General features: G+C 40.3%; 1 protein-coding gene across 7 annotated transcripts in view; it reads left to right on the plus strand.

Moving 5' to 3' along the window:
- The first annotated feature begins 653 nt into the window (after positions 1 to 653).
- The window catches only part of LOC102220793 (phospholipid phosphatase-related protein type 5-like), a 47310-nt gene continuing 23082 nt past the window's right edge, over positions 654 to 24881 (plus strand). For 2 of the 7 annotated variants that reach the window (XM_023349491.1, XM_005802789.3), the window contains exons 1-3: positions 654 to 1215; positions 8310 to 8418; positions 23873 to 24061. In XM_023349491.1, the coding sequence (XP_023205259.1) occupies positions 8350 to 8418; positions 23873 to 24061 (258 nt within the window). In that variant the 5' untranslated portion in view covers positions 654 to 1215; positions 8310 to 8349. Of the gene's footprint in view, positions 1216 to 4563; positions 4614 to 8309; positions 8419 to 23872; positions 24062 to 24881 lie in introns of all 7 variants that reach the window. The other 5 variants (XM_023349494.1, XM_023349490.1, XM_023349487.1 and 2 more) reach the window with 4 other exon arrangements.

Consider the following 24881-nt stretch of genomic DNA (forward strand, 5'->3'; position numbering starts at 1 on the left):
CCCAGTAGTCCATTGTGCTATTAAAGTTGAATACACTGATGTAACGAGGATCGCAATATCTTTTGGGGCGACGGTGGTGACAGTGGGTCGCCAGTTCGATTCCCACTCCATCTGAATCTGTCGTTGTGTCTTTGGGGAAGACGCGTCACCTGCCTTGCCTGTTGGTGTTGGTCAGAAGGGCTGACATGATAGCCAGACCGCCCCAGTAGGTTGCCATCATTGGTGTGTGAATGAAATTGACAGATTTTCTTGCAAAGCCTCTTTGAGGGTCCTGGAAAGCGCGATACAAGTCTGATGTCACTTCATCTTCTAAGCAGATCAAGGCTGTGGAAACTGCAGCAACAAAATACATCTTACATCGGAACATCCTATTTTCCTCCAGATCATCTTGGTAAACTTTGATTTACCATCGTTGGGATATTTGCAGTTAAAACAACAGCTGTGTGTATTGGCCATCTGCTGTGGCCAGCCTCCGTCTTTGTCTCTGCTCCTGCACCTCTGTATCAGTAGCCATGTGTCATTAACTCGCTTCCTTTCCTCTCGGCACCTCTGCCCCTTAGTTTGCAGAATTCTTTCATCACTCTTGTCTCTCCCCCCGCCTGGGTACACGGCCGAGAAAGGCAAAGGAATGGAGGGACGAACTGTAGATAAAGGGGGGAAGACGGATAGAGGGATGGAAAAAGGCAGGGATGAAGAGGCAAAACAAGCACTGAATACAAATGAGCTGACACACATAATGCTCTCCCTCCCTCCGTTTCCCTCTCTCTCTCTTTCTGCTCTCGATCACTGTCTCCCTCACACCGTTTCTTCCCTCTTGCACACGTTCTTGCGCTCTCCGGCTCCTCTCGGCGTCCTCTCTGCTGGATCAATGGAGTGCAGGAGGTGATTTCAGCCCCTTGATTTATTAGTCACCCCTGGTTGCTGGAACAAGCCAATTAAAGAGGATTCCGAGTGTGTGCTCCTGAGACGGAGACGATCCTGAGACGGAGACGATACTCTTCTGCTGCTCCCTCACGCTTTTACTGTGGACCAGGAGGCAGCGAGGAGAAGAGGGTTGCAGGGTGGCGTGGAGGGGTGGTGGTGGGTTTCTTGGACGAGGAGGAGAAGAAGGACGTAACGAGGGACAATTTCACGCCACTTTAGCATCATTTGTTCTGTCATGGCCAGGACATAGGACTCCACAGCAAACATCAGCTTGGCGGCAAGGTACCCAAGGTGGGAATGATGTGTGTAATGACAGACGGCAGGTTTTCCATCTCCTTTCACTGTTGATGTGATGTGTTGAGGAACCTACCTGATTGGGGAGCTGCTAGAAAGCAGCTACTATATTTGGTCTCTGAAAATTTCCCCCTCTTTCCATAAAGAATTTCCTTCTACACAGTAAAAGGTTTGCTTACTTGTTTTTTCCTAGAGGCTCCTAGCGTGCCTCTTGGGTTTCCTCCCGAGGGTGTTCTGAGGTATTCCCCAAACTGAAACCCCAATTATACAATGCAGCATTAGTCCTGCTATGGTTTCTAATCCCTGCTCTGTTCTTTTCATTAGAAAAGCTGTTTGTCACATAGCCAGAGGACGGGTGTGTGGGTGTGTGTGTGTTGTTTTGACAATTTGTTTGTGGGTCAACTTCACAATCAGGATAGCCTTGTTGCACATGTTTCTAGCTCCTATGTGCACAATCGACCAACGGTACGGTCGACCACTGGCAAGTGTGAGGCTACAATAACCACAGTGTATGGGAACTTTGGAGTTTGCGTATGTTGCTCTTCAGTAGACAAGGCAAACTGACTAACCCTTCAGGGCTACCTGCTGAAACGTTGAAGCAGAAAAATAAAATTTTACATCACCTCCACGGTGACACATCCTAGGATCATCCTTTGAAAAGGATTTTCTTCAGGATGGATGGGGAAGCTGGTCGGCTTGTATGTTTGTCTGTAATCAGAAATGAACGCTGCATTTCATGCCGACTTCCACGGAACATGGGTTGAACTTACGGGGTTGGGTTGAGCTCTTTTCCAGTCATTTTGTCCGGTCAAAACGCTTCACGCTTGGAGCCACATTCACACTCGCACATTTATACACAGAGACGCAGATTGGTAGGGAACTTAAGGTTAAGATAAAAGATTTAAAAAAAAAAACACATTTTCTATTGCTTCAGTGCATGTGCAGTCAATGGTGAAGAGCCCCAGGGGAATTCTGGGAGAAAACTTGTTGAGGTTGTAAAACATTTGAGATTAAAAATTCTACACCAAGTGATATTCATGTCCTGGAATGGCCTAGTCCAAAATGAAAACTATTTTGAAGTAGAGATGCACCCATCTAATATCAATATCTGTATCTGTCCGATATTGAAAAAGAAATCTAGATCGGATATCGATGACTATCTATGACTATGGAAATCCATAAGGGCAGATTTAGTTAGTATAATTCTTTGCTTTGCTCTTTGTTCTACATTATATTTAGAGTTGCACTTTCTGAACCATTTGAAAAATTTGTCGATGTTTATTTTTTACATATTTGACTAAGATAGTCAACTTATTACTTTTGTCGCTTTCAGTTTCTTTATAATTTTTTTTCCCATTGGCTGTTCTGCTCCTAATTACACTGACCGAATAAATTATAGTTGTGTTATTTATACATGTTTGACCAAGTTTGTGAAGCTATTGGTGCATTTAAGTGAGCTGTACTGGTGCAGAGTTATCAAATACATTTGTAATTCAGTACATTTATGTTTGTGTTTTTTTAAAAAAAGAAACATTTTAAGTCAATTCAGCACTTTTTTCCCCCCGTATCAGATCAGTATCGGCCGATACTAATCCTCAGATATCGGTATCAGAATCTGAAGTGGGAAAAAGTGGATCGTTGCATCCCTAGTGTGAAGTTTGTGGCGAAACTTGAACATTATTCTTCACAGATGCAGATCCATCCAGCCTGACTGAACTATCTGACACATAATGGAATAAATGCTCCCAAATTGTGCGGTTCTGAAATAACCCCATTACATTTTTCAAAATCTACTCTGCCACTGACTGTTGCGCAGCAAAACAAAAATAACTCCAGACCAAAACTAAAAAATTGTTCAAAGGCATTTAAAAGGAAGAGATTGCTGGTGATAAAACCTGCTACCTGAAATGGTAAAAATTCAAATGACATTTTAACACTGCTGCATCTTTGTGAATGCTGCGGCAGCACAAAATGCATATTGAAGCAGAAAACGGCACAGAAATATGCAAGGCCATTTGCTCTGCAAGGACAAAACTGAGCTGGACCCAAACCGTTGTGTCCAATTATTCAATGTGTCTGCATTTCCTCCCCACGCCTCCCCCTGCACACATGCACAGCTCTGTGTTTCGTCTGTCCTGGAGCGTGGTGGCAAAAGAGAGGACAGACGGCTGCCTGGGTCTCTACCCTTTGACCAGAGTCCTTGGAGCGACAGGACATTCAAATGTCCTGCTGACCTTGATGTTTGGGTTTGAGTGTGCGTGAGACAGTCAGCTTCCTCTCTGTCGCTCCTTTTCTCTTCTCGCCACCACCATTTTGATTTCAGTTCGTTCATGGATTTATGATGCTGTGGTTTGTGGAGAGTCTTTGGTTGGAGTCCATTTAATCTCTGAATCCTCAGACAGATAAACTTCAGTTTCCCTGAGCGATAGATGGATTAATAGGAGAGATTCATTTTCATGTGACCTCTGAGAGTCAAATCAGATCAAATCCTGCTGGACCGTTTTATTCCACCTGCTGTTGGTTTTATCAGTTTCAATATATTTCTTTTTACATATTGTCCCTAAGCCTGTCACACTAAAAATAAATCATTAGTCACATGATCTACTCTGATCTAACAACATCACTGATACATTTACAATCATGGTAATATGACACTGAATACAATGAATTAAATAATCTTTACTAAAACCAAAGTGCCCAAATATCAAAGTTTCCAAGCAAACTGCATGTCAAAGTCATAAAAACAATGTTTCACCAGCTTTTCATGTAGAACTTTCAGTCAAAATTCTAAATCGTTTTCTTCCAGCAATGTCAAATATTGCAGTTACATATTTTTCAAAACTTTATTGGAACCCCAATAGTACATTGTAAACATCTGGGCAGGTTTAAAACTTAGTGAACAAACAAAACCAACATGGATGAGTTCCGAGTTGGTTTCAGTCCTGAACTTCTCTAGAAATCATCAAAGGGTTTCTGGAAGATAAAGAAAGAAAAACATGTTTTAATATGTGAGATAAGCAGCACATTAAACTGCATTTATGTCAGTTAAAGACAGACAGGATGAAAAGGACAGATTTAGTGGACAGACACTCTCTCTGACCTTCCTTCGTTGTAGCTGTCCTCCTGTCTGTCTATTAGAAATGGACAGAACAGATACAGAGAGACAGGCAGAGAAAAAGACAGACAGGGAGAGAGATGGAGTAAGAGAACTGATTGTGTAATTTTACCATTTTAAAAGTTCCACTAGTTCATGAAGGAGGAGAACGGAGACACACAGGTTCACTGTTATCCTAGTGTTTTGCATCAGTCGTCCTGTTGGTTTTGATGTCACTTTTCTGTTTGCAGCTTTTGTTCTTCTTTCTGGGTTGAGGCCTGTGAATCGTCTAGAAACAGAGGTGAGACAGTTTAAAATTACCCCTTTGTTTTTTTAAGTACATATTTTTTAAGTACTAATCTAAAATATATTTTCGTACACAAACACAAAACTGCAATACAATGTTTTTTAAAAAGTACTCACCCGGTGAAAGTCATTGTTGGCCCACCCTCTGGCCTGTGAAGATTCGCCTCCAGCCGGTAAATATCCTACAATGCAACTGTACATTAAAAATTTACAGTACAGCTGTAAATGTCCGCACGTGATCCAGCGGTCCAATCACGTCCCATATACTTTCCATACGTATTTCAGATCACAGGAAAAAGCTGTAGTTTCAAAACCCAGCCACCTTACTGTATTTTCTTGCTGTAGTCATTTGTTACAGTGCAAACCTTTTTTATGAAAGACATTTTTGTTTACAGAAATTTCATTTTATTTGTTGTTTTCTTTATTTATTTTGAATATTTCAAATGTCTTCCAGTTCCAGTGTTTAAATGTTCATTAGAATTTAAAGTTTATGGATCATTGAGAATGTGTTCTTGCACCTTTATGGCATTATTACTATTAGATTACTTGAACATGGTCTCAAAACAACAATATTATCGTTTATCGCAATAATTTCTGGGACAATTTATCGCCCAGCAAAATTTGTTGCGCAGAACAATGTGTATAGAATATGGCTTTAGTTTTTTACCTTATTGAACGTAGGAATTACTGTGGGTCTCATCACATCTGTCAGTCTGTCTGTCTATTTAGCTAGCTAGCTATAGATATTGAGCTTCTATCTGTCATATAGCTATAGATATCAATCTATCAGTCTATCTATTTAGCTAGCTAGCTATAAATAGCTAGCTTCGTATCTATCTATCTATCTATCTATCTATCTATCTATCTATCTATCTATCTATCTATCTATCTATCTATCTATCTATCTATCTATCTATCTATCTATCTATCTATCTATCTATCTATCTATCTATCTATCTATCTATCTATCTATCTATCTATCTATCTATCTATCTATCCACTTAGCTAGCCATAGATAGCTTTCCAGATGGACGAACAGATTGATTGTTGGGGTAGCTGGTTTATTAAGGAAACCCAGACCTTCCTCAGTGGGGGATCCCGAGGCATTCCCAGGTCACAAGTGATACATCTGTAGTCCCTCGTATGAGTTCTGGGTCTGGTGAGAGGTCTTCTACCTTTAGTTTGTGCTTCAAAATCGTCCTAAAGGAGGCATCCAATAAACATTCTGATCAGATGCCCTAAACACCTCAACTGACTCCTTTCAATGAGAAGAAGCAGCAACTCAGAGTTGAACTTTGACTGCGCCCTCTCTGTAAGGATGTGCCCAACCCGTTTCATTTGCTCCATCTTGTTGTTTTGGTCATTATCTCTATGTAATGGCTCGGGCTTTAGATGGACCTGTAATTCTTTGCCGTTTTGCTCAGCTCTGTATCCACTACAACGGCGCGGCGATAGTGTTACTGCTGTACCACTCCACCCGGCCATCGCCTGTGAACAAGAGGCTGACATACTTTGACCTCTCCCGCTCGGGGCAGACACTGACCCCCTGACCCGAATCATAATCTTCCGAGCTAATTCTTCAAACGCGACATGATGATGGAGGGTCTGTGTCAGCCTCCAGGGGCCTCCGCGTGCTTTTTGAGAGCAGCGAACAGATTATTTTTCACATGCTAATCAAGCTGCAAACTTGCCAAAATCTGTCATTACTTTACCCGTACTAACCCAGTCAGCTCAGCGGGCTGCAGATACCTCAAAGGGGTGTAACTTAAACTTTAATGATCCTATTCCTTTGAAGGAATCATCTGCTTATCAGATATTAATCAGCCGCTTCATCTTAGGCCCATCGAGCCTTTTCCTCAAAACATAAGTGCACCTTTGGGGAACCTGCCAACGCCAAACCCTCTGATGGGCCGAAGTGTGGGAGAGTTCCCCCGTGCCGCCTCACACTGAGCCAATGAAACACAAAGTCACATCTCAATTGTTCTCTTGAGGTGACGAGACAGCAGCCATTTTCCCCTCTGTTTCACCATCTCTTCCTCTGTCTCTGTTGGTTTCCTTCGCTCGAGGTTTCTGCTTGCTCGCAGTGACAGCTACTTGCTTCTTTTCTTTTCTTCTTTGGAAAGGGACAAGTATCACACACACACGCCAGTTAACCATGAAAGCAGCCGTGGTTGGCACGTTGTGATGTCCTGAAGGCTGCTAAGAGTCTGGTTTTATGTTTTATTTATCCCGCAGGCTCATTTTTCTTTTTCCTCCGGCGGAGAGGGATTTTTGAAGAAAAGCTCTTGTAGCGGTTAGCCTTACAAATTCTGGCAAACAACATTTTTGTAAGCGTGACAGCCACCATCGCGCAGCGCTTGTTGTTGGCAGCTTGCGCTGGTCTTTAAACTGTTTGCTTGTGGGATCTTCTTCCTTCCTGATGCTGCGAGTATGGGCCGAACACGAAGCAGAGAAGCAGAGATATTTGGCAACAAAAAAGAAAAAAGAAATAGTTTTGCATTTCAGGAATATGTGTAGAAGCTCATTAAAGCTGTTCACAGCGCGGAAGCTGTTCTCACATTTGGCACAGAAGCAACTGAATATGTCCGCTGTACATCATAAAAGGTACGCACCCATGCACTTTTTCATTTCCGATACAGATATCTGAGGTTTAATGCGACAGTGCTGAATTGACTTAAAACGTTTCTGTTTTTTTTTTTTAAAACACAGACATGAATGTACCCAATTACAAATTTATGTGGTAACTCAGCACAATTAAATACACAAGTAGCTTCACAAACTTGGTCAAACATGCAAAAAACAACTTTAATTTGTTCAGTCAGTTCAATTAGGAGTAGAACTGCCAATATAAAATAAAGAAACTGAAACTGACAAAAACAATAAGTTGAATGTCTTGTAAATCATGTAGTTACAACATGTGATATATCATGTAAATAATAAGGTGCAACAAATCTGTTTTCAATGGTTCAGAAAGTGAAATTAGGATTTCTACATATAACGTAACATAAATAAAGCATGATGTCGCTCAGAGCACAAAGCAAGCACACAATTAGACTGAATAGATCTGCCCTTATAGATCAGACACATTGTCACAGATACCTGATTTAGAAAATTTTGCAATGTCAGGACTGACACTAATATTAATATCCGATTGGTGTATCTCCACATAAGACTAATTTGAATGCAACAGAGTGGGGATGTTAGATCTTTTTATCTAATATTTAATATTTAAATTAAATTAACTTAGAACCATTTAAATGGTTCAGTGACACTGAGCCCTTTTAGGTAGCAGTCACACTGTTCAGTCTGCTTTATTTTAACTCTAGTTCGTTTTCCTAGAAAGTCCGGTTCGTTTGGAGAGGTGTGAATCCACAACCGAATTCTGATGTGGATGAATAAAGCTAACTCTGGTCCACCTACAAACCTATAGGTCTCTGTTGGGCAATACCTGATTGTCAAGTGGACAGAAGAGAGCTCCAAAAGCAGGAAGTGGACTGTAGCGCAGGGCATTCTGGGTAAATACAACCAAAACAAAAGTGCTAGTCTTATACTAGCGGGAGAAATGACTCGTTTTTTATTTTTATTTTTTATGTAAACTCTGTGTCCTGTTTTCATCTTTCATCTAATTTCGCTTCAGATAGAGACTTCTGACTGGCTTGCGCGTTCACGTGTTTCCCTGTTTTGGTCTCAGGTTAAGGGAAGTGACGGCTGGGCCGGGTCAACAGGGAGGGATGGCGCTGGAGGAGAAGCCTGGTGTAAAGAGCAGCAGCTCCATCGTTCCCTGCTTCCTGTTTGTGGAGGTGAGAGCTACGATGCATTTCACATAAACACACAGCATGTAGATCATCTCAGAGTCGTAGCATCTGTTGTCCATCACCTGTTTCCGTATCTGGACAGTTCAAACTTTTTGCCACTTGGGCCAAAATCGTGAACTGAAAAGAACTCGCAGCACACACACAAAAAAAAGGTTTTTGAAAATTAAAAGCACCAAAAATACTGTGATTTTTTTTTTTACCTACTCAACAATAAATTAAACATGAACAATTTTAATTTAACAATAAAGTAAGCCGAGTTTTTGTAAAGGCAGAATGGCAAATTTCTTGTTAAATGAAACAGACTGCAAAAACACAGATTATTACCGAGCAGTTTTAGCCTAGTTTCTAGTGCCAATGTCTCAGTACATTTGGAAAAGACAAAAGTAGCTTACAAGGAACTTTTCAACAAAATATTGGAGCTTGTTTTAACTCAGTAATTCATTTATACTGTATATAAAAAGTACTGATATCACTGGCAGATTGCAACATGGAAAAATGTCTAAGGGAAACAATCTTCCTGTGGAACTAATACTTTTTCCTCAATATTAAGTAATTATTGACTTAAATCAAGATTCTATATCTAGTTGAAGAGTTATTTTTAAGTTAGTTTTGTCTTCTTTTCAGAAGCCAAACCAGAAATATTTGTTAAGATTTTGCGTCACTGTTTGCTCGTTATTTTGGTCTCGTTTGAAGGAAACTGAAAAAAGATTTCAGTTTGAAGGCTGAAACTGAAATCAGCCTTCATTAAAAAAAAACAAAACAAAAAACAACTTGCTGTATTTAGACGTTTTAATACATCAATTTAAAAGCAGATTTTGGTGCATTTAGAGCAGGGGTGTCAGACTCAGTTTCGTTTTGGGCCAAATCAAGATCATGAATGCTTTTAAAGGGCCGGTTGTACCAGAATGTATCAATAAAACCTGTTCACCAAACTATTAAAATATCAATGAATTCTTAAGATTAAATAATACTGACCTTCTTGTCAGTCCCTCTAGGATTTTGTGATTCTTTTTGTGATTTTCTTGCAATAAAAATCAAAGTGTTTGTGGTACTAATTTGGAAATATTTGCGATAATTGCGCTTATTTATGACGATAAATACAACTTTTTATTTTCGCTGTACAGGTCCTGGACTATAATCTGACTTTTATTGAGGCCGAGGTAGCGGTTTAGTACAAGCAAGGAAATTTTTTGACAATTTTTGGAAAAAAGCTGCAATAAACTCCCTGTCGTTGCACAAAAAAGTGAAGGGACTTGTTGAATTTGTATGAATTTCCACAATAATTCTCAAGAAACTGGAGGGACTGATTGATATAATTTGGCAATAAACAGATAAAAACTGCATTGATTTAATTGATAACATAACAGCTGGTGTTTATTCTAGAATCTAGAGGGCCACATAAAAAGCTGCAGTGGGCCAGATTTGGCCCACGGTCCTTAAGTTTGACACGTGATTTAGTGTGTAAGTCAATGAGTAGATGTTATCGCAGATAGCATCGAAATAGAAGGAAAAGTTGGAAAAAATGATCACTTTGTGTGTTTTTTTTTTTTTTTTAAAGTAGATTTGAATATAAAAGTCGTAGTTTTTTCCTAATTTGCTTAATTTTTCTATTGGGGATGGATGGAAATGCAAATGGCCGCCGGGCCTCACTTTGAACACCCTTGTTCTGTACGCTCTCATCCTGTCCCTGCAGCAGACGTTTTCCTCAGGGACAATCTGAGATTTTACACTCTGTCTGACCCTCCAGCTTCTTCTCCACCACTTTCCTCTTTTCACAACTTGTACAACCGTCGTCTCTGGTGAATATTTCAGGACCAAGAGACGAGTTGGCGACAGCCTGGCTGACGTTCTCGCGAGTGCATCACACATCCTACGATGTTCCAGCACCAGTGACTTCTCAGCATGTGCAAACGGGCGACAGCTGCTTTAATACTTTACGTTTCATTTGCAAACTCCATAATTCATTCAGGTGGTTATGTTGCAGACCGACAGATTCAGGTTTCTAACTTGGGATTTGGAGTCTTGTTATACAGACAACCTCAGACGGCCTCTGAGGTGGACAGAAAGTTCTCGGACTTGAACACTGCTACATCTCTCCTCTGAATCGTGTTCTCTGTTGTTTGTGAGAGCGGTCAGACGGATGACTCAGAGGGCAGAGGAAGTCCCTGAGCGCTCTCTGCTCTCTAAACTAGAACCTGAGGTGGAGTGCGGTCGAGATATAATGTCAGACATACAGAAATAAAGTACATTGCTATATTTTTGTTGTGATCAGAGATTTATGGCCAGTTTCACTAAAAGCTGTTAAGACAGATTTCAGTTGATTCTAGTTTCTCTTTAAAACCTTCAGCTTGGCGTTGAAACAGGATTTTGCTTGCCTCTGCTGCTATTGTCGTCTAAAGAAATGCACCAGGCCCGGTCAAAAACAACCAATCAGAGCGAGGGGGATGGCCTTAGTGCTGTCAGTCATGCTTGTGTACGCGCTGCTCAACGTGCAATGTCGGAGAAACAACTTACCATTCCAGGAACAACGTTTGTCCACTGTCATTGGTGGCTATGCTAACTAGCCTCAGCATTCACAGCAGGCTTCGTTGTGGTGTAAAGGCTGTAGTGTAGCAGAAAGAAAAGGGGAAAGTATGAACAGTGAGTACACAGGCCTGATTGACAGCACTAGGACCCTCCTCCTAGCTCTGATTGGTTCTTTTAGACGGAGAGTTGTGTTTCTGAAGTTAGCAATGGGAGAAGGAAGAGGAGCTCATTTTAATCTGTTTCATAACATACTGTCACCACATACTGATATTTTTAACAAATATGTAAAACGTATTTATTTATTTTTTTTAAATCAAAGTTACAGATTTAATCACTTTCAAACACAATTGCTTCTGATGTTATGGTAGCACCGTGACATGTTTGCTTTAGTAAACTCAGAAAATGCAGGAAGATGATGCGCTTCTAATAACGTACATACATGATGCCTAAAAGTCAAATTATATTTCTAATAGTAAAAAATGTTTCTATTATTTTCTATTTCAGACCTGAGACCTGAGACCTCTTTTTGTGGGCTCCAGTGGCCCTTATGCGAAAGTAGGGGGAAGACATGTGGCAAATGTCGCCGGGTCCGGGAGTCGAACCCGCACCGGCCGCGTCGAGGACTCAAGGCCTCCAAATATGCGTCGCACTAACCCCTACGCCACTACGGCACGCCCAAGAAAAAAAAAAAAAATTCAGATGTGGTTTTAAAGTATTTTCTTAGCCATGGATGTTTCACACAGCTCCACGTGTCGGTACCTTCGGAAACAATGCAATGCACTTTTATTAGACCACTTCGCCAAATGCCTCCCACACATCGGTGCTCAGGTGTCAGTCGGTTCGTCTTTTCACGCCACATAAATGAGTGTGTGCCTGTGTGTTTGAGAGACGGTGTATTTCTGTCTGTTTGTACGGTGTTAAAAAAAACCTTGTGAGCAACCATGGCTAAAGAAAGAAAAGCAGCTGCTAAAGTCTTTATACAGAACTGTATTAAAGACAATAGTAGATAATTCTCTTTATTGAATAGCATTAGTTGAACAGTAATTGAATTTACCATCTAATAATTTTTTATCATTGATTTAGTAGTGAAGGATTAGCAACTTAGGTTGCAAGGAGGGTACAAGGAGATGTGCTTCATTCATGAGAATGTAAAACAGTGGTCCCCAAACTACGGCCCGCGGGCCAGATGCGGCCCGCCTCCACATTTGGTCCGGCCCCATGAACAATACCAGAGTATTTTCATATATGTGCATTTTTATTTGATAAGTTGGACTTTTGCAATAAAATAAATGTTCCTTAGTAATGAACTTTATTTATTATTAACTACTAGTTAGTAACTATTTTATACATGCATATAATTGACCCTAACCCTTTTTTTATGTGGAGAACCCAGTGTTATTTGGTTATTATTTATTTCATAAATAGTGTTATTTCCTGACTTTTGTTCTCTGAAGAATCCAGAAAAGGTTATTTGATTGTGCTTTCTGAAAAACAATACATTTTTATGTTTAGCACTCTTACAATCGTCACATTTTTTCTGTTACAAACTGACCCCGGCCCCCCATCAGAGAAGGGACAAGTTATGTGGCCCTCACAGGAGAAAGTTTGGGGACCCCTAATGTAAAAGATTTTAATGTAAATTATGTTATCTCTTGTTTACTTGAGATAAACAAGTAAACAACCTCGTCATGTTTCAACGAGGTGTGTCTCTGTAATATTCCATCTTTTTCTTTGCTTGTCTCTGCAAAATGGAGTTCGTTGCATCTAGTCAAAGTAAATCCTGGGGTTAGGTAGGCTGCCTCATTACTCACACCCCAGAGCTTCACTGCTGCTGATTGGATGTCAGATTCCATCTTAAGAATCGTCTTCTTTTCTAAGAGAGGATTTTCTAAGCCCTACATCTGAAACACTTCACAAGATAAAGTGTTAAAAAAATAAATTGTGCGCTTATCTCATCCAACTGCTGCAGTTGTTAAAGTTGCAGTGAGTTTGGTCAGACTCTAAAAAGAGTCTGACCAAATGGAGAGAAAGTGAAGTTTGTTGGTTACTGAGGATTTCCCCCCCCCCCAACATTTGGGGTTTGGATGGAAACCTGACTTTCTCTCTGTTTTTTACTGTAAATAACAAAAATCACAAACAATTTGATCATGGCAGACACCACTGATGTTTCCTTGAACAGATGTTGCTGCATGAGTAAACCAGTTCACACTACAGGCGTACCTCACACTACCGCTTGCCATACATAGACATGCTGCAGCGTGATGTCACGCGTGCAAGATCACGCCTTCCAGCAGGAAGCTGGAGGGCAAAGAGGGCAAAGCGGATCATGATTACCCTTGGTTTTAGCTGATAAGTTGTCAACATATTGCACTAAATCTTAAATGTACGCGTGATGTGTAAAGGGACAAACGGGATGCAGTGCTTTGCTACTGATTGTCAACGCTACAACAATTAGATAAGGTCAGAAAGACGTTTTAATTAAAAAAGAATTGGTGACAGAGGAGAATGTAGGTCAGTTATGCTAGCTTGACTTTGACAACTATGCCATGTAGATGTGCTGCAGAATTCAATGTGTTTTGGAACAGTTAAAAGAAATAAGGCGATCCTCACACTCACTTTCTGACAGATCATTAGAGCAGATGGTTAAATTAGCTAATCAACCATCACTGTGTCCATATGGTCACTTAATAATTACAAAATAAACATCAAATCTGAAAACATAAAAATGCCACAGACTGAATGTTCTGTCCTTTGGGTGGGAAATGTTTATGTGTGTGTTTTTTGGTGTTGAATCCCGATACTGTTGTCAGTCAGTTGCTATGGCAACAGGTCTCTGTGACCTGTGAGGAAAAAGAAGAAGACGAGTAGTTATGAGTTTTTCTTCAACATCAACACTCCAATGAGGGCATTTCGTATATTTACCTTAGTGCGACCAGTTTCTCCAAAGTCTGTCGGTATATTAGTACGTTGCAGGTTATTCCCGTCCAGTGGATGCTGTAGCCGCTCTTCCATCACAATTGGTGGAAAGTTTTGTACCATAGATTTATAAAGCCACACCTCGCCATCTGGCCACAAACTTTGGTCTCGTCACAGATTGGTTAAGATGTTGTTGCTCGAGGACGATTCTGCAGATCAATCAACAAATCCAGTCTCCTGCAAATCAAGTTGTTTTCGTGCAACGCCTGGCTAGGTCCGGCTGACACCAGTCCTGAGGTTGTTCCAAAAAACAGGGAGAAACCGTGCAAGATCTGATTGAGGTATGGTCCGGTATGGCGAGGCCCATGGAGAAAGGGTTTTAGTTTCCTATCTATTTCCAAATTTCTTCACATTTTGGCATGATGTTTTACTTCTCAGATCGTTTGGCCTACTCCGTGTTGTCAGACGGGTTCTGCTTAAATAACTTCTTGATTCGGCAGATCCGGAATTGATCAGGCCTGGGTGTGGCCAGAGAAACTGAACTAAAAATACGATTTATGACTGTTCATGATTGAACAAGGGGGACAACATTTTCAGTCAGAGCCCGGTTGATTTCAACTGGTTTCCCCGACCCCCTTTGATAAATTAAATCATCGTTTAAAACTGCTTTTGCCGTTTACTCAGATTGTCTTCGTCTGATACGAAAACATGTGCAATGTGAAACAGACAAGCTGCTGAATGCGTTAGTGAGGAGCGGAGCTGATTGATGACCGGCCCGCAGAGGGTAAAGGTGCGACTGTCGATTAAACACGTCGCTTGGCGCTCTCGGCGAGAGCGCGAGGTGACAGGGATCCATAACAACCACGAAGGATGCCGGCTCTTTTATTCAGCCCTGCGCTCCTCATCAGCAGTTACCATGGCAACCAATCAGCCAGACTCTCTCTTTCTTCTGACTCCTTTCATCCCCTCTGCCCTAATCACAAGTCACAACCTCTTCTTGTCAGTTCAACCCACTCAGCCATCTTGCTCTCGTGGTCCGCTCTGTCCTCTCCATTTTGCTGTGTCGTTACAAATTTCTCGGTGGGACTCCCTCCCCGAGAGCACTACATGCTTAATCTGGGATTTTAGCATTTAATCCAGTCCTTCAAAGCCTAAACCAATGTTCTGTATCAAACTTCTCTTGAAGCATGGACTAGTTTGAATCATATTCCCCGTCACTACAGTCATCTTACTATGACTTTGTTTTTTTCCCCAATAAAAAAGTATTTTTGTTTAAACAACAACTGATCAGAATCTGCTTCATCAAGACGAAGGTCAAGACTGCATGCAAAAACAAGAATTTGACTTTTTTTTTTTCAACAATGAAACCTCAATGTTATGCTTGAGGCCAAGACTGAGAATAAGACAAACTCTAATGTGTTTCACCCTCAACAAAAATCCAACTGACTCATTCATGCAAATGCATGAATGTATACTGTGGCCCCAGGCATAATAATCTGGCAATAGGAAAATACATGAGCGATAAACAGAAACATTAGTGCACAAGAGCAGAAAGTCAAAAGGAGGGACACTGGAGACATATTCAGAATGATTACAATTCATAAACTGTTTATTAGCAAGTTTTAGTAAATTAATAGAATTGTTCTTTTTTGATTCCATACAGACATAAATGTTCTCCTATTGCAGATTGCTCAGCACTCTTTGCTGGATTAGTGTGGGTGAAAACATTTCATTTCCCGTTTAAACCACCAGTGGACAATTTTTCCTCCCCCATTTCCCTAGAGTACCTGTCCTTAAAAAAACAAAACAAAAAGAAACCCCGGAAAATTAGAGGCTGTATGTCTTCTAACACTTTTTAGTGCAGAAACGCTTGTTTTAATAGCAGTCATAAGACGCTGCTTTTGTTTCTTTTCTCCAGTCATTTACCGTCAGTTCACAGGCATTTACATTCATTTGTAAGGATTCGATGGATTTCCCTTAACCTTGATACTTTGTAGAAAAGAATATTGTAAACATCCACTGAGTGGCGCTGTTGTAACATGACTGAAACGCCACCGTACTATTAATTACAGTTGTATTTTTTTGCAAATTGAGCTTTCAGCCTGTATGTATGCATGTTTTTGAGGCAAATTTCAAGTATTGGATGATTTGAAATGAGAGGAAAAGGAATGGTTTCTACTATTTGTTTTTTTTACCAATGAAAATCAGATAAGTGTGACGTGTTTGTTTTTCTTTTTGACCCAACATCGTGTAAAGCCACTTGTGGCTGCAATTACAGCTGCAGTGCTTTTGGACTATGCCTCAACCAGCTGTGTACATAGACTCCTTCTTCTTAAATAATTTGCATTTTGATATGAAATAGATCATTTGTGAAAAGATTGATCTCTTACACCTCCTAAGCTGCTGCTTGAAGAAATGTACTGCTGCGACCAAAAGCAACCAATCAGAGCCAGGAGGAGGGCATTAGCGCTGTCAATCAATCTCTTGTACCTGCTGCTAAATGTGCTAACGACGGAGAAACAATTTACCGTTACAGAAACCGTTTATCTTCTATCTAGCCTTAGCATTCATGGCAAGAAGCTGTATTGTAGCAGAGAGCAAGGGGCACCATTGAGCAGCACTAACACAACTCAGATTGACAGCGCTAAGACCCTCCTCCTGACTCTGATTGGTTGTTTCTGGTTAGTACTGGGAGGCGGCAAAGGAGATCAAATTTTTTCATATTATCCATCTCATGCAATACTGTCACAACATAGTGACAGTTTCCATAAATGCGTAAAAACTATATATTTTTCTTTATAAAATAATATATTTTTTATATTTTTTCTGCAGCTTTATAAGTAAAAAGAGTGCATTACTATTATCACTATTATTTACCAGAACCCAAAGGAACGCAACACATTCTCTCCTGTAAACACACCTGATTCATCATACTAAGTGTTCAGTCACACATAACTCAGCAGCAGCACAGTCACACAGTGTCTCCGCTGCTGCTCTGCGCTCTGCCAGCCTCTCTGTGATATTATTTATTGACAAGGAGGGGAAAAGTGTCACGGACTGCAGACCGCACGAACTGGCAGACAGGGTCTGGACTCGGGGCCAGGTAGTGAGCCAGTAATGGCTGCTGCTGCGGCGGCGCTGCAGTCTGTTCTGTGTGATGTGCACACACAGGCTCTCCCCATGGGCACGTGAGCTCTGCAGATGTGTGCCTGACCCGGGTTAAAGCATGCAGAGCGCTGAGAATCTGATGCCATCTGTTTTTTTTTTTTGTTTTTTTGCTCTTTACACAATGATTGCAACCCCCCTCCCCTCTTCCCTGCATGAGACGAGTAACAGAGCAGAAAACAACGTTGACTTTGTCTTTTTTAACACAACCTTTTCTTCCGGTCCCTACTCATAAGAAATTCAGCAGAAAAGTTTCCACTCTGCTTTCTGCAGTTGCTTTGTTTCACCTTTTCCACATTTTTATTAAAATGCAACCTTTTTCCAAACCACGTAGTTTCTGTTTCCACTGATCATTTTAAATATTGTACTGCTGGAAACTTCAAAATCGATTGATTATGAACTGTAACAACTATGTATTTATGCATTAAAACCACATCACTCTCATTAAATTAAATACCATACTGTCACCAATGTCAAATCTTAAAGGGGCAGCATTATGTCAAATTGACTTCTTTGAGCTTGACCTCATTTCATGATGTTATTCTGTCATCAAAAACATACCTAGAGTGTTGCTTTGATTCTTTCATGCATGTTTGAGAAGCCTTTCAATTTCCATGGCACCCATTCAGCTCTGCAAAACGCCCTGGTGGTCCTAGCTCCGCCTTTGACGACGAAGCTCCTCCTCTGAACTGCACTTTCCAAGCTTCTGAGCTTCCCTCCTCCACACCCAATTCCACTCAGCTCCTTCAGACTAGCCAGGAGCAGTTAGCGAAACACTCTAGTATCTGCTGAGCTCATTATAGCAGCAACTTCTCAGAGAAACGCTGGTAAAAATGTTGCTAAAGGGTTAATAGAGGAGCCATGTTGTGATGACTTCCTGTTTTAAAGAGACAGAGGCCCACTTTCAAGGCCTTAAGTTACAAAGTCAAATTTTTTAAAAGTAGTATTTCATATTTCATATATGCGAGTTTTCTGCGTGGGTGGTGATGGTGGGAGTTTGTGACTTTAAACCTAGTGAGGGAAATGGACTCGACCTTCCGCCAAACAATAGAAAATCAAGCTCTCCCAACATCTGTTGTGCTTTTTTCTGCAGCATGTAGGAGAAGCTCAAAACGTCAGCTCAATTATTTATTGTGTTCTGCTGAGGCCCTTTTGTCAGGTCAGGTAGAACATCTAGTGTGTCATGAAAGAACACAAATGCCTGTTAATGGAACTTACGTACATTTATGTAAAACTTATATACATTCGACATTTCTTTTTGAATTACCCTTCAGCCTTAACTCTGCCACTTTCCCAACCTTCAGCCCTGTCCCATCAGCTTAGTTTCTTCCCTCTGCAGTACTGCCATGCAGCTCAGGTGCAGTGTGGCATGCGTTGATGGCGGGCTCCTTAATGGACAGCCGGTTTCTGATGGAGGACGCCTGAGCTTTCCCGTCCTGCTGCTCCGTACCGTCCGTCCATAAAACACAAAAGCACTCTTTCCAGGTTCTAACAGCACCCTCGGAAATAAACATGTAACCAGAGTAGATGCAGGCTGATATTTTCAAGTTTAAGAGTTGGGTTAGTGATGGGTAAATGAGGCGTCATGTATCGTTTCGACCCGTAGCAAAACTGTGTTGACACTGTGTCGATACTGCTTCACTGAATACTGACACCTGCTGGACATTTAAAATCCCTACAGGCAACGTAGTTCACAGACTGATTTGATGACCTAGTCTATACAATAAGATTTGAGTCATTGTATTTTATTGTATATTATATATTGTATTAAGTCATATCTTCAGTTAAATTCAAAATATATTTGATATTCTTTGATGCAGTCAATAAATAATGTGAACATGCACCAAGTGATGAAAATTTAAGTGAACACGTTTGGAATGAGGACGCTTGTGGACTGTTTATTTATTTTTTTCACAAATTTTCATTCAAAAAAAAAAGTTTTTCCAACATTTTGAAATTTAGTCTGTTCCGTTTTTTTGCCACAACTTCTCCTGCTGTAGAAAAAAATGAAGTAAACAATACATTTATATGAGATAATTTATAAAAAGCAACTGAGTCATTTGTAGAATGGCTGTATACCTGAGTTTATCTGCGACTTCATTCTGATGCCTGGCCTCAGCATTGAGGAGGTGAATTTATTTAAATAAAACAGAACACTGTATGTTGTTCATATAAATTACATTTTTTCTTTTATATTTATTTTGTACGTAGATCTTTATGGATGTGTTTTGCTGGAAATGTCTTTATGTATTTATTTATAGCGGGATTGTCTTTATTTTCCTTTTTTCTGCCTAAAGATTTTTATTTATGGAGGGTAATTTAAGAATAAAATTATGAAATGTCTGATTTAAAAGGAGAAACATGTGCAACACTTAACCTGCAGAACATAAAATGAAAGTAAACTAAGAGTCAATTTCAGCTGAATTTGGATTCAGACAGATCGAGTAGAAACTGAAAAGAACCGGATGAAACAACAACAAAGTGAGAACCAATACCTTATTTTCTGATGTAGATCAAAATGGTCCCAAACTACAAAACCTTTCGTTTGCCTTGAGGCTCCATAGTTGACGCTGTACCGTAAAAGATCAAGAATTATTTTTGGCAAATGCCTCCCATTGACAGATTCGCTTCCTTATATAAACAGTTTGGCATTTCGATGTCATTTCGAAACAGTTCCTGTATCGGTCACGTGACTTGCTGAAAGCAATATGCGCACCGACACGGGGTTTTGTCTCTGGGCTTGACACAGGCGCCGACGCATCGGTGTTGCCGGACCCATCACTAAGTTGGGTGGAGGTTTTATGTCGAAACACTCTAAAGTGATTTACTGCACGCAGCAGAAAGAGGGCGCTGTGGTTCCAAATGAAAAAGTGAAAAACCTTAATATTGACTGATGGGAAGATATTTGCTGTTCACATTTTTCTCTTTAGCGCGGTGGTGGCTTTTGAACTTTTTCCTTCTGTCATATAACAGAGGCTTTCTTTCAACGATGTTTTTTCCATCGTTCCATATTTTTGGAGTGCTTAGTTGTTTCCATTTTGACATTTTGAAAATAAATTCACCAATTTTGAAAGAAAAAAGTTCTCATCTTCCGTTAAACAGTTTGGGCACTAGGACGGGGCGAGGTAATTTTTGCTGTGTCAAAATTAACTTATTTCAATAAAAGCTGCAACAGAATCACGTCATCGACAACCGGATGTGACTACTGCCAGAAACCACAAAGAAGAAGACAGGAAGTAGTTGGAGAATCTTGGCGCAGCATGATTTTAATGACTTCTCGTGTGATCAAAGTTATTCACATGTAATTTTAATTTAGTTTCTTATGCAGTGGAAATCCCGCATTTGCAAAATTGTGTTTTTTCGACAGCAGTGGAATATTGACAAAGTCTTAGGTACACTAGTAATGGAAACACAGCTAGTGACAATGGATGTTCTTAAGGGTCTCAAAATAATTTGGGATGGATACAGATGCATAGCTGCTTTCCAGATTTTAATTTGTTAAAAATAAAAAGACGAACAAAACAAATATTTTCATTCAACTTTTCAGAAATGTGCTGCTTTTTGTTGATTTATCGCATCAAATCTTATCAAATTTCTTTGAAGTTTGTAAACTATGTGAAAAGAAGGTTTAAAAATGTACAAATTCTCTACTCAACTTTTTGTTCCTTCACAATAGGAAAAGTCACAATTTTAAAGGTCGACTGTAGGAGAAAAGGCTCTAGGTAAAAGCTCCACCACAACAGTGAGTCAGAGGCCGTCACAATATGCTGGGTGAATGCAGGGGAGGAGCGGCGCTCTGTCACACGGGAAGACGAGGGAACTCTTTATGAGTCACAGGACGAAAACTCCTCGTCTCAACCCGGCAAAAGGCTTTGAAGCGGCAGAGGAACGCGAACATTTACAGAATAACAGGCGCAAACCGTATACAGTACCTGGAGAGCATACGGTGGGAACACTAACCCTATTAAATATTCTAGAGGTAGACTTCATCGGATTGCTACAGAGTTGCTAAAAACACAGAAGCTCCTCAGTCATTTCTTCACCATGACAACCGGAGACTTCAAAGTACATCTCTCACAAGGGAGGCAAGGATGAGGGAGGGTTTGATGCAAATATATATACAGTATATATACAGTACAGACCAAAGGTTTGGGCACAACTGTGTGTCCAAACTTTTGGTCTGTACTCAATACAGACCAAAAGTTTGGACACACTTTCTAATTGAATTCAATGAGAAGGTGTGTCCAATTTTGGTCTGTACTGTATATGGATGGATGTGTATTACTGGACTGGACATCACGTGACTTATCGTGCGCCACTGCTGTCCATTGAGTCAGAAATATCGGTGGTCAGGAAAATACCACAATCACGCAAAGAATCTGAAATAAGGGCGCAATATTTAGCGGTTAATTCAACCCTATGACAGCCATAGATAACAAGGTTCAAGGGTTTCACATTTAACGGGTGAAGACAAAGTTTTGATTTAGAGAAAATATTGAAAAAGTGAGCAGCGAGTTAGTTATGCTAGCTTAACTGTTGCTAGCCTGCTATTGACTTTGATAACCTTAACATGCTGCGCCGCTCGATGTGTTTTGGTTCCGTTAGCACCAAAACAGGACAACCCGCACACCAAGTCATCAGTAGAGCAGGAGTTTAAATCAGCTAATCAACCACCGCTGTGTTCAGGCAAAAATGTATTAATAATGACAATATAGACATCAAGCCTGACAACATAATGTCACAGATTGAATGATCTGCTTTGGTGTTTCTGCCTACTTTTTTCTGTGGGAAATGTTTGTTTTTGGTATTGATTCCCCTGATAGGATTGAACGTAATCTCTGCTCTATCTGCTCATTGAGCTGTTGTCTGTCGGTTGCCATGGCAAAGGGTCCGTGTGTAAGGCAATGCCAACACACAGAGTGAGAAAAAGCAGAATAGAAGTGAAGTGGTTTTGTTCTCCACCTGTTTATCAGCTTTATTGCACTTTTATTGCGGCGCACTGCAGCCGCTGCAATTATTAAAAGTTAAACCAGCGACAAAACCTGAACTAATTCCCTCTGTTTGTAAAACGTGACGATATTTATAAGAGTCATCAAACTACGGCTCCTACGGCATATTTAACATAAAACTATTGACCGATATAAGGGAAAATTGACCTTCCTTGCATCTTGACAGAACTAACAGAAACCAAACTGTTTATAGATTTCTATCACGGAGAATTTATGTATAAACATCAGTTTCCTTAGCTTTATTTTAAATCGTATTTAATAGATATATCTCTGATAATAAATTATGGCGGTACTAATATTTTCGTGACACATTTCTGCTCGTCCTGCATTGGACAAGAATGGTTTCCTGGACACAATGCATCACAAACAGGCGCTGTCCAATCCAGCAATACATATCAATTAGCAGGAGTTTGAGAGACGTAAAAATAATTAACTATACTGCATTAAGAAATTATATTTAATCCTCAGTACTACATGAAGCTCATTGTTTCAAAATGAGCTTCATGTTTCTTAATTTACTTAAGTCCAGTGATAGGTCTGTGTAAACTAAATGTGAGAATGAGATGTTTATATATATATATATATATATATATATATATATATATATATATATATATATATATATATATATATATATATATATGCTGCCACCCCTGAAAAATCCTTGACCCCTCTTGCCACCCCATAGATATTTTTCTAGATCCGACCCTGCTTTCAACCAATCAGATTTTTTGCCACGCACTGCATATCTTCACCTAAACAGCAGAAAAGTTGGTCATATTCTCAGTTAATGTTGTGTTAGCCTGGCCATTGCTAAGCTATTCGATTCAAATCTCGCTCCACAGACAGTCTGGGCTTTCTTTTGTTTACAAAGATTTCCTAGATTATCTACCTGGCCAATCAGTGAACAGAAGGAAAAGTTATGAACGGCGATGACGTCGATTTCTTTGGGGTTGTTTTGGAATTACAGTCCGCCTGTAGTTTTTCAATGGTAGTGGAGGAAGTGAATGAAGCCGTTCGCTCCGTGTTGGCCACGCTTCCAATTACTGAATTAACATTTAATAATCGTTCAGCTTGGACTCTCCTGACACATTAAACACATCGTGGTCAAACGTTAGCGACTGGGAAAAATGTAAAACGTCAATAGAGTCCAAGCTTCCAGGAAGCACTTGTTTGTTAACAGCCGAGAAGCAAGTGTAGCTGGTTTTTTACCAGACTAGTTTTGTGTGTTTATATGTTGTGTACTTTAACACGTTGTTACAACAAACGTGCCCGGCTCTGCGCGCGCTGCCCAGAAACACAGCCGCGCTGGTGGGAAAGTATTTTTGGAAGCACTTTAGCAGAGACATCAGCTGACGGTTTGAAGCACGTGTCTGCAGAAACATACTTCACCACACGCTCGCGCGAGTCGCGCCACACGTATTTGTGTGTTCCGCACACACACACACACGCACCCCCCCCCCCCCTCCACACACACACACACACACAGTTTCTACAAATACACTCCCAGCTCAACAGTAGTAGGTTCCGTGAGTGCCAGCAGCAGAAAGGCTCTCCCCCTCTCACATCATCTCCGTCCATCCCTGCCTTGTTTTCTTGCTCGTGCTGTTTTCAGAGCTTCTTTGATGTTTTCTTTAGTCGGTCTATGAAGAGAAAAAGCGTCATTCTTACCCCCCTTTTCTGTGTCGGATATAAGCTCTCACTCTGCCTCCTACCGGGTCCGGGTTTCCTATGCATCTTCTCCCCGTGACTGAGGGGAGCAGGGACTCGGTTCTCCCCTCTTCCTCCCACTTCCTAACGCCGGGATAATGTTCTATTTCCAGCTGGTGATCATGGCTGGGACGGTGCTGCTGGCTTACTACTTCGAGTACACGGACACCTTCCCCGTCCACATCCAGGGCTTCTTCTGCTACGACAAGAGCTTCTCTAAGCCCTACCCCGGTCCGGACGACGCCAGCAAGATCCCGCCGGTGCTCATCTACTCGCTCGTGACAGCCGTCCCCACGGTCACGGTAAGAGTTGGATTGTTTTGGATGCTAAAGTAGGAGCAAAGTATGCTAAAAAAAATATATAAAAAAATGAATTATTTAAAAGAAAAGTTCGAGTAATGTGATAGGTCTGTTTTCTGTGTTTTCATTCGGAGTTGGGTAGTAACTAGTTACATTTACTCAGTTACATTTGAGTTACTTTCTGGAAAATTTCACTTTTTTTTTTTCTTTTTTCTTACAATGGTGTACTTTTTACTGTTACTTGAGTAACTTTATTACGAAGTATAAGTACTTCTATTTGAATAAAATTCCTGTACGGTGAGTAACTACGTTGAATGAAGAGCAAGCAAGTTTTAACCTAAAATTCACCATAGACACACACCTGCAGTTCTTATTCACGTTTCTTAAGTCTTGGATTTTTTTTTTTCTTTTGACTGATTTTGTTGTTTTGTAACTATGTTATGTTTATGAATCATGTTCATTTTGGTCTTTAACCAAACCCCCTAGACATAGAAAAACATGAATAGTTCAACCTTGTAGATGGAGTACTTTGAAGATTAAAATATGTTTTCAATTTTTTTTCCTGTTCTTATAAGGTTTTATGAAAATGTTTTAATATTACACTTAATATAAAGGATGCTCTAGTCTGCTATTTTGTTGTTTTTTGTTCATTTATTTTTACAAGTGTTGGCTAGAAAGGATGTAGTTTTCTGACATCTTGCAAAGAAATTCAAGCAGAAACTTTCCACAAACTCACAAGTTCAATGGATGCAAGAATTGTGCTGTGATATAAAAGAAGGTCCTATGTTAACATGTAACTCGCTCTGTTGAGATGTTTTTGATT

Source organism: Xiphophorus maculatus, chromosome 16, assembly GCF_002775205.1.
Source record: "Xiphophorus maculatus strain JP 163 A chromosome 16, X_maculatus-5.0-male, whole genome shotgun sequence".
In the NCBI taxonomy this organism is placed as follows: Eukaryota; Metazoa; Chordata; class Actinopteri; order Cyprinodontiformes; family Poeciliidae; genus Xiphophorus; species Xiphophorus maculatus.